The sequence below is a fragment of the Anopheles coustani genome, chromosome 3, assembly GCF_943734705.1.
Source record: "Anopheles coustani chromosome 3, idAnoCousDA_361_x.2, whole genome shotgun sequence".
Lineage (NCBI taxonomy): Eukaryota > Metazoa > Arthropoda > Insecta > Diptera > Culicidae > Anopheles > Anopheles coustani.
The window spans coordinates 25,922,849-25,933,902 of record NC_071288.1 but is presented as its reverse complement, the minus strand read 5'-3'; the positions used below and the strand labels follow the sequence as shown (position 1 = coordinate 25,933,902).

The window sequence follows — 11,054 nt, the reverse complement described above, 5'->3', positions numbered from 1 at the left end:
ATTATACATATGTCCGTTACGGCTGTTTAACTTTCGTGTTCGAGTCCATCAAGTATGAATATGAAATAAAATAAATTTTCTTGACATGTAAACATCCATTTAACTGAAGGGAAAATACTACTAATTAAGCTTTTTATCCAAATTTGTATTGAAATGGAGGCGCATGGTGTTTTCAAAAGAATATCGTTATTCTACCATTTTGCTAACTATGATAACACACAAGTCAGCGTTGACTGTCTTAGTAAGCGTAGATGTAATAAGAAACATAATATTTCTTCAGTCCGAGAAAAAAGATAGTTCCTCTTTGTTGCTGCCTTTATAATAACTTTAACAGCAAAATAGCACCAACTTCTTCTAATGTTTAATCCTCTTTCATTTTCAGATTCTACTAGCATCCTTTCTGCATTACGTATCAACATGACGTCACCGCTTCCTCTGTTACGCTCGTTTTCGACCGAAAACCAGAACCGAGACTGGAGCAAACGGTTTTCCCTGCGCATCAAACAGAAGAGCAGCAACGATGGCAAGTTGGTAAGTTCGGTAAGGATGAACAGAAATATACCCACCACCACCGATTACGTACAACGTAATTCGTGGGGCAATTCCGGACCGAATCTCCGGTGACCTTTACTTCAGACGTTTTCCCTCGGGGGAACGGGGGGCGCACGCTAGGTGTATTTGTGTGTGTGTGTGTCACTGCCGTTTATTTTTTGGTTTTTCTCAAGCACCCAGTGACATGTTTGAAATACCGTTTGGGCCACCGTTTGGGCACCTTACACAATCTCACCAGAAATAGAAGTCACGACACCGCCATCTCCCCCCCCTCTCAAGACACTGGCCGAAAGCCCAAACACTCTCTTCCACGTTTGTTGATTATGTTTCGTTTCTTTCGTTCCCCCCTCAATTCACCGTGTAACCGGCACGACCACCACCCCACCTCCACCATCACTCAAACGGCAACAACAACAAACCCACCATCCCCGGGCACAGGACTTTGCGTCGTTGCGCAAGAACAAGTTCGCACGGCGCTGCTCGTCCCTGCGCCAGCAGCCCACCGACCAGACCACGTCCTCCGTCACGCTGGAGCTGGAGTCGGCGTCGCCGGCACATTCCATGACCATACACGAGAACAGTTCGCCCAAGAAGCCCAAGTGGGAGGTCATCGAGCACTTCAAATCGAACGTCCGCGGCCAGGAGTCGATCAGCAGCAGTCTCATAGCGGTAAGTGTATGTGTGTGTAAGTGTATTTCCACTGGTATCTTTTTCCGATGGCAGGTATGAGCACTCAATGGTCGTTCTAGGTCTAGGCAAGGTAGCTGCACAACATACCTGCACATAAGATAGCAATAACAATCTATGATTAATGGCTTGGAGCTGATTTTTCGTTGTAGTACGATTTTTGCGAGTTTGTTCAACGTCTTCGGTGCTTCCGGGAGTGCAGGAAGATTGAATCAATATTGAGTGCCTGCATCAGCGAAATCGATCGCTTTCGGTTTGATGGAAATCATTTTTCGTTCAGCGCCTCTTCGAGCCGAATGTTCGCTTCTCCGCAAAAGTGCTTCACTTCCGTTCCGGCTTCAGGTTGTTAATTGTGCTTTAAGACAATGAGAAACCCTAAACTCAATTCCATGTAATCGATCATGCTGGTGGCAAAACATTGCTGGTTGGTTGCCGGTTTGCTTCGTTCGTGCCCCAGATTTTGAGGCGGAAGGAAAGTTCGCCTCCAATGAGCCGGAAAAACTTTAACCCCACCATGGTATTAATAAATTTCTGCAAGCCGCCCCGGTGTGCGGAAACGTTTGCCACGTGCTTCAACCAGAGTGTTCCCATCATCAAGCATAAGAGAAAGGAATATCCGAACCGTTTCCTCTCGCTAGCTTCATTTCCCCCTTTTCCCATCACGCCCAAGCTCAAGAATGAATCGGTTAGCTAACAATCCCGTACGAAAACACATCGAAACCGGTGATATGCAATCGAGCGATTCGGCATTGCCACACGTTTGCGATCGGATTTATACGTTTGTCTCCATCTGGTTCGTTCGTTTCGGGTGGGTTGGGTATGCTGTGCTTCATCTGCTTCCTCCTGCCTTCGGCAAACGACGCGTATCGGCTGATGCCACGGGAATGCTAAATAGCAGGTCGCTGTGAAATTCTGAGAGCTTTTCCGCATGCCATAACGCCAGCATCCATGAAGGGCTGATAGGGCTCCGCTACGATCTAGCTGTACGCATTCTTTCTCCGGACCGATGCCAACGAAGGCAACGGCTGCGAACGGTAACCTTTGGTGCGCGATCTGCGTCTCGCAGTCAGATTTAATAAAATGTAAACGACATCGAACGAACGATATGCGCCACCAGCAGAACTGCTTTGCATACGTTGGAATGTTATCCGACGCAGGGCCAGAAAGGATGTCTAAACTTTTCACCCAATGCAATCGTGCGTGCGTGCGTCGATGCGGGCGAGCGTGCGGGTGAGTGTGTGAAAACGTTTCGTCATCACACCGCCGTCGAACGAAACAAACCCGGTCGGAACGATCGAAACGGTTAGAGGACTCTGGATTGGAGACCAAATTTTGTGACAAAGCTTCGAAAGTAAATTAAGTTCTTCCAAAAAATCCACAAAGTTTCGTCTGGATCCATGAAATGTTGGCTCATCAAATTGTGGAACTGTGGTGAGCAAAGCAGGCTTATGCCTTCCAAAGGAGGAAAATCAAAGCTTCATCATTTACTTCACCGAAACTCTACTCAGGTTCATTTTCAAACGCGTTGCGTCGGAGCAAAAAGAACGAACGGCCAGCGAGGTGATCCGTTGGAAAAAGTGAAATCCTCCCCCGGTGTATCAGCGATCATCCCCGAAAACGGTGCGATGTAAAGTTGGTAAATAGCTTCCATCGACCAACAGCACGTCCTGGAGCGCGTTGTTCGCTGGGTGAGTCCTTATCCCAACAGGACATGCTTTCAAGCTGCTTTTACTGGAACTGACAACCACAATGGAGTATGTTTGTGTGTATATATGTGTGTGTGTGTATGTGGATTTCCAGTAACCCTCGGTCTATGAGAGGTCGCTATCATATCGCTTTGAGCATCACCAGCATGGCGATAGAGGCGATTACTGCATCCGCCAAAGGACATTCACAGGAATTTCCCTGCACAGCTTTGAGGATCCATTTCCCCATGGAAAACCCACTTCCCTTCTGGAAGTGTTCCTCCTTTTGTTCGTTGTGGTAGAGAGCGTTTAAGGAAAGTAATTGTTTTATGCACGTGAAGCGATAAAGCGTGTTAACGTGGAACACACTCATGCTTTTTCGTTCTGCAGCATGCGTCAAAAAATTCAGATCCTGGCTTCAGTAATGGTTTGTGCAAGCGAGTGGAAAGAATCCGAACGCGTGTGCAGGACAATCGCGATACTCACTGTAGAGTCGAAGATATAAAGGTACAAGCCAACCATTAAACGTGTAGGTCCATTGTAGTGGGAGATGTTTTCACAAGATTGTTTCCCATGAGCTGCAAATATTCCGCAGGCTTTCCTTTTCATTCACACCTAGCTAAAACTGGCTACAAATTTGGAGATTTTTCAAGGAAATTTAGCTTTTAAAATAAATCCCTCCCGAATTGCGCCCAGATTTCAGAGCGAACTTACAGGAACGAAGTACGAAATGTAATTCAAAAATGTTTCCACCCGCTTAAAGTGCCGATTTCCCGTAACACAACACGGTCATAAAATGCCGTCCACGCGCTGGTGGATTTTTGTTTCCTTCGGTGTCTAAGCATTTCTATTTTATTTTATAATCTTCTGAAAGCTTTCATAGCCTCCTCTTAACGTCACGGAAAGCGAACACACGGGAAGATGACTGTCGTCGAGCCGCCAGGCGGTCACAATCTCCGCAAAGCTTCCTTGGAGAATGTGACTTGACGTTTGGTGATATTTTATCGCTTTCCGAGCGAGTTGTTCGTATGGTTGTGCGTGTGTGTGTGTTTTTTTTTATAAAATCATTTTCCACCATGCGGTTCAGGGGGAAAAATAGAATGTAAACGAATGCGCTAAGGTGAAGAAAACTGGCAATAAAAGTCGCTCAAAGAAACACACTGGATGATGTTTGTAGAGTCACTTCCTGTTCCAACCGTTTGGGCGACTTGGCTACCTCTTCCTAGATGGCCTCTCTATGTTTCGCGGCGGAAGTGTCGGCGAACACTTGAGGCAACACTTTTATGGTCCGAAATCGACAAAACGTTCCACTGGGTAAGTAGTGGCTGGGCGTTTCAACATCCAACCTACCCCCGCTCGCTGTTTATGTTGGACAGTTTCCAAATTTTATAGCGCATTTGCAGTAAAACCCGCGCCGCTTGATCGTTTGGAAAGCAATCATTGCCATTTTGCGGTCGGCTGGCTCGTTTCATCGTTGGCGGGGGGATGGTAATTATAATTTTATTGTATTTTGAACTGCAGCTGCCAGCAGAAGCGGGACGCATCGCGGTGGATAGTGATTATGCGTCGGTTTTTTATTTAGCGGTGCTGCTTTGCTGTGCGGAAGTGCGGCCGGTAGATGTGTACGTTCAAAGCGACGTCAGCGCTCACTAGCAGTAGTGAGGGTAATTAAAGGAAATGAGATTTCGACATCTAAAAGACGCTCTCCGTTCGCTGCGGCCCCGTTAATTACAATTTATCTAAGATGCCATCAGCAGGACAGCAGGGCAGTAAAACTGCACAGCAAGCCGAGTGGCGGAATCAAAGCGCTTTAAAAGCATCGCTGTTTTATTACAGAGCAACAACAATAATGGTATTTGATTATTAAGTCGTAATTCGGTGAGTGTCTGTAATTATGATTTTTTTCTTAAAACAAAGATCCGCATTTTAAACATTATCTTCGTAGTCTTTTATTGGTGCGGGATAAAATTGACTTTGTACTTGTGCCGATGAAAGTATTCTGCATTCAAATCGTTTGTGAGCGACTTAATTTTTTAAAGTAGTTTTTAAAACCTAAACATCATTAAGAATTGTTATTGGAATACACATATGCATTCCTCCAAGAATCTTTTATGAAAACTTGCCTTTTTAAAACTGCCCAAATAACTAGCCTCTTTTCGTCGTAAATGACAGTTTTGATTATTGCAGCGTGGAGAGTATTGTCGGTAGTTCTTCCAAATGGGTCATGTTATCCCAATATCAATACTTCGTACATAAAACGTTGAATTTTAAATAGCAACTACTTGCGTAGAATAGTTTTCGGCTGCAGTGCAGCTTAAATGAGCAGAATTAGGATACATAACTCTCAATTCAAAGCAAAACCAGCTGTAACTAAAAATTTAGCTGTAAAAGTTCCACTTTTTTACAAAGTAAGCATCTTTTCTATGAATCCCACAGAATGTTCTCTTTCGACAACAAATATTCCTAGTACTTGTGCAAAAATGCTCACGCTTGAATGCAAAACTATTGCTGTGCTGAATGTTTTCTCGTTTTACCATTCAAAATTCACATTTTTATGAGTGAATATTCTTCCTTCTGTAATCTGGTTGGAACGTCCATGGAAAAACACGGTAGGAAAAGAGAATTTTCTATCGTATTAGGAGTTTCGTGGAATAAAATTGTACATATGGGTGAAGTTGTAACGGAAGCGCTTTTAAAACTTCCTGAATAACTATGTTTATGCTGCCCTAGCAAATGCCCACACACAACCATGTGAAACGTATTACTTCTAAAGCATGGTGTATGTCCGCAACAATGCAGCCCACCAAACGTACGGAGTGTGTAGTTTCTGGTGAAATGAAATTCATCCTACCATATGCAACAGTGTGTGCACCGACCAACCGAAGCGTTCACCGTGCATTCAATCTGCCTCGGTTTTTACTCACGAAGTAATTTGCTCGTCGTTCGGTGAAACGAGAAAAACCTACGGAAAGTGAAGCAAGAAATCATCATACCGAAAAAAATGGAGCGGATTATAAATTTGGAACGTTTCCTACCGCACTATCAAACGGGCTTTGGTTGCGTTATGCTGCGGAGTTAGTGCTAAGCGGGGATGATGCTTACTTTCCTCCAAGCAAAAATACATCGGACGGATTGCATCCTTAGCATCAGCTCCTTGGGTGCATTTTTCCTTCCAGCATCCAGGAAGTGCATCGTTCCGTTGCGGCGGCAGCCAAGCCACACGGCTAAGGATGTGATAATGATGATAAGCACGTTGCCATCACTGTTAACAAGGTTCGGAATCAGGATGATGAATAGGTTTACGTTTTTCTCACCTCCCTTCTCCCACACGGTTTCTCCGTTACCGCCATTCGTTATACGGTGGCTTACCGAAGGAAAAGGCGACACTTGGCACGCTGCCGAAAGAATGAAAGGACGAGGTGAAATGGTAATTTGCGTGAAATGAGGAAGCAAATAGCTCCGTGTCGCTCCATCACCGGTGCTCCGTGTGAGTTCTTCCGTTGTAGCGGACGGCTATGCTTATGGAGATAAATGAAAAAGCATTGTGTCATGGCTCCCATAACCGTCGGTGTGCGGACATGAAGAAGATGTGGTGCAATTTTTCACTAGCTTGTCGCTTCTAGTATAAATATAACCACGTTTACCATTCAGCTGTTCAGTGGGGGCTTAGCTAAGGTGTGAAGTTTTCATAATTCTTTGATCTTCGTTGCACAAGACTAGAGTTTTGAATTTCGCCCAAGTCTAGATTTGCATTGCATTAAACCTCTTCCTTGAATTTTCTTATTATTTCATTTCATCAACCTCTTCCTTGATATAGAAGTTGAAAAAGATTATCCCTAAGCAGGTTAAGCTTAACAAATGTACTTTACGTTGGGAACTGTTTTCACCTGCTTGCATCTTTTGCATGGTTTCACAAGATAACAGTTGCAGTTGCGAGGTTTAATGCAGTCGATGGAAATTACATCGCTATGTTATGTACTTTAGAGGGATTAAAACATTCACCTGAGGGTATTTTGATTCTGGAATAAGTATCCCAATTGCACTTAACACTCAAAGTTATTTGTTCCAAGCTTCTGGTCGTTAAACTATTATGATTCTTCATTTCAGTTTAGTCACGTTATTAACCGTTTACTAGCTGCAAGTCCAATTACTCTCCAAGCTCTGGGGAAAAACTTTTCCAGATTGTTTGTCACTTTTTTGTACACCAACCGAAAAGGAAAGAAACACCGCCCAAAGTTAATCATAAGATAGTCATAAAAGTGTACCATAAAAGTACATTAACGGCCTGCCGATCGTGGACCCGCGGCGTCGAGTTGCTACGGGACGCCGAGCCGCTGACTCGATTTAGCTCGGACCGGATTAACTTTTCGCGTGATTTATGAAAGATTTAACGATGTCTCCGGTGACCTCCGTGCAAATTTTCTGCCCGATCCCAAACGCAAGCAAGCAAGCGGGAGCGCCCAAACTGAGAACCGTTTATTAGCGGACGGTGAATGAGTTTTCGGGATTAGTTTGTGTTTTTTCGGGGGCAAGGTTGTTGCTTGTTTCCCGCTTCGCGGGATTGTTGCCAGAGTTTTCCCCCCTCGCACCGATACGGTTTGTTCTCGTTCTCCAAGGAACGCAAAACGGCGACCGGCCCAGGGTCGGGACTGAGCAGTGTGTTTTAGGTTCGCTTCCTCGAAAGTTTATTAAATCTTCACTTTACGCTTGTTTAGGTTTATTCTTTTGATGAAAAATTAATGGAAAATGTTGTGTCGTTGACGCTTCTCCTTCTTCTCGCTTCGCAGGCCGGCGTGACGGCGTTCAACCTGGACGACACGAACTCCAACTACTCCGGCACGCCATCGATACGGAAGAAGAGCTTCCAGATTTACAGTGGCGCAGGTAGGTACACTCGGAGTGTGGGCAGGCCGTTAGATGTCTCCTTCACCGAAATGGACTCGCCTCGCAAAAATGCACAGCAGATAGAAAGCGCGGGGTTTTTATTTTTGATGAAGTCCTCGAACGGCACCTCCCGAGGGGAATAATTCGTCAAATTTTTGGCTCGTTAGGAAATGCGTTTACTTTGGCCCGGTAACGTCCTCGTCGCCGAGTGCCGCCGTGTACGCGCGCGGGAAATTCGTAGCCCAACAGGGAAATCATTATCAAATTGTATTAATCATAGCTGGGACCTAATTGAATACGATAGAATTATCGCTCGGTGCGATAACAATTTCGCTTCTCGCGCATATCGCTCACCGCTGAACCACGATGCCCCAAGAGTAGAACGATATTGAGAAAGAGAGAGAGAGAAGAAATTTTCACTGGAGAAAACCTTTTTATGCTAGCAGGGGAAAGGGCCGTCATTCGGGTTTTTGTTTTAATTCCTTACTGTCGTACCTAGAGTTGTGTAATTCACATTCAGATTCATGAATCTGAATGATTTTCTGCGTTTTAGAGATTCATGAATCTTTTAATGAGAGATTCATGAATCCCAAAGATTCATCAAAAGATGAAAAGTTAGGCGCAAAAAAATTGGCAGAGGGATCACCTTTTTTTGGAAGGATTTCTTTCGTCATGGAAGAATCACGTAGATTCGTCCAAGATCCATGAAAGATTTATGAAAATTCATTAAGGATTCGAAAGATTCATAAACGTTTGAAGATTCGAATCCCAAAAGATTAATGAATCCATCTGAACGAATCTTAGGCGAAAGATTCATATGAATGAATCTCGCCAAAAGATTCATAAGGCACAACTCTAGTCGTACTTGCTTGAAACCGTCACTGGGTGCGCTCTCCCGGAGTGCGCACCCTTGGGGATAGGGAAGTTGGAAAATGTTGCCCGGAGGGAAAATTAGACTCTGATGTCTTGCAGACGCCCACCCCCGCGCTCGTGCCGTTACATTAATTACAAATTCATATTACATTAATTAATAATAAACCATGTGGCGCTGTCGGCAAGGCCATCCAGAGTCTGCCATAGTTTGAACCTGGCGTTACTGGCCTCCCGTTCCATCGGCTGGAGTTGACTGCCGCCGACTCCGAATGCTTTCCACCAGTCGCTTATCGCAGGTCAAACGGCGGGTTGATATGCAAATCAGGTCACCGGCTCGGAAAAAGCTTTAAACTATCCGGGCAAAAACACCGCATCCTCAGCAGCAATAGTTTATGGTGGTATTCATGAGCAGTAATTTCGCACTTCACTTCATCGGGCCGGATTAGGGCCGGTTTGAAGTGGATCAAACTGTACGACTTGGGCTAGGTAGGTGATAAAAAGCAAAAAGGGTTGTTGTTTTTTTTTTTTTTTTGGTGGATGTTCATCTTCGGGCGAGTACTGCAAAAAGGTTCATCGAGTTAATTTTAGACTCTTGAGAAGGGGTATCGGTACCTCAACTCCCGGAGGTGAACGCTTTCGCACCCTCGTTAACGCCGTTCGAAAGCAATCGAAACCTACTGACCTTTTGGCTGCTGAAAAGGAGGTTTAGTCCCTTCCGACACGTGGCCAGCTTCTAACGAGATATTTTTCCAGCAACAACATGCCAAACACGTAATATTCTGATCTTCTTTGATCGTTGATGGATGTTTGAAAATAGAAAGATAACGGTTTCGCAGTAACTGTGCAATGAGACTGTGTATCCCCGCACTCCTCTCCAACAGGTTTGTGTAAGCCTCAAAGTAAAAGTGATCGCCAGACCAGAAGAATCATTTACTACCCGATTCGATAGCAGGACACTGTTCCTAACATTATTAAATTGAGTAACCCCTAGGTCGTCGGTTTCCGGTTCATTGGAACCGAGCAAAAGTCCGGTGAGTTGTCCCGCTTCGTAGCAGTTCTTTTTTCTCGTATCCCTGCAAACAACTTTACCTCGGTGTTGCGCGATAGAGTGGACCTACCTAGCTCGCCAATCTATTGATGGTCCTCGACCGGGAGCCGGTAGGGAAGCTTTCTTGGCTGTCATGTTTGCATGCGAAACGAACGTGTTTACACGGCGTGCGACTTCCGGGTGGGGCTTCGCCGGTCGGTGCGGGAAAGTTGTCTGTAATTGAATCCACTCCACTTCTTCGTTCGGACGCTGGGCTCATCCACCTACCAGCCTAGCTCAGCTGGTCGCTGTCCTCGGTCGGGGTTTGTCTACGTGCTTCATTGCTAGGGATTCACGGGAGTAAGGGAGATTGGAAAATGTCGTCGGGGCAGCGGAATCGGTGGGAGGAAATTGACTTCACACGATGTTTGAATACAACGACGACGAGATCGTCCTCGGCCAACGTACGGCCCCGTAAAACGGCGCAAGCAGTTCCACGGAACACATCAAGGCAAGTCAAGTGAATTGGAAAATGGGGACGAAATACAGGAAGAAGCAAAAAAAAACGATACCAATCCTGCAGTGCTTCTCAGCGCCAGAAGGAACCTGTGCCTCACATTGACTTCTTTGAAGTCACGAACTCGAGTCGCACCGTGGTTTGGATAGGGATTGGATTCGCATTTCGCAAACAGACCGGTTCCCTTTTTCGAGCGGATAATACGACAAAATGTAATCATACTTGTGTTTGCCCGTTGTTTGTTTCGTCCCGTTGACGAACAAGGCTTGCGCAACGGGGAACAGGGGGCGGGTAAAATAGGAACGTCGTGTCCCAATATCCGTGACGGAATTGAAGAGCTGTTTGTGCGCACACGGCACAGTGTCTGCAAAATGTGTGTATCCATTCCGAGTAACCTTGTTACGGGAAATCCATTTTCCACAATTTCGAAACAAGCGAAATTGTATTGATTTGATGCAAAACTCACACCTGGTTTGCGACCCGATGTAATAAAGTGACTTGTTTGATAAAAACCTTGCGATAAGCTTTGAAAGTTTACGCTTTTTAAAAATTCAAACATGGAAAAGATCACGTCAATTTTGATCTTCAAGACGTCGCATGGATTAAAATAAATTGTCCCCAACAAAAAAGGGTTAGGTCCTCTATTACGAAATTATCAATCGAACAAGTTGAGAACAAACTTTCTTATCCCCCCCTTAACTCCACCTCCTCACGAGTTATCGTAGGTGGCACTTTTCTCGTTATCTCATATGATTTCATTCTACTTTTATCACACCGAAGTCAAGTACAACGGCTCCGGTCGTTACCCAGGAAAAGGAAAACTTTTCCA

General features: G+C 45.0%; 1 protein-coding gene across 1 annotated transcript in view; it reads left to right on the top strand.

The window, feature by feature from the left end:
* Nucleotides 1-417: 417 nt before the first annotated feature.
* The window catches only part of LOC131258586 (adenylate cyclase type 6), a 43,232-nt gene continuing 32,595 nt past the window's right edge, over nucleotides 418-11,054 (top strand). The window contains exons 1-3 of the mRNA XM_058259938.1: nucleotides 418-531; nucleotides 991-1,221; nucleotides 7,712-7,808. Of these exons, the coding sequence (XP_058115921.1) occupies nucleotides 418-531; nucleotides 991-1,221; nucleotides 7,712-7,808 (442 nt within the window). The remainder of the gene's footprint in view (nucleotides 532-990; nucleotides 1,222-7,711; nucleotides 7,809-11,054) is intronic.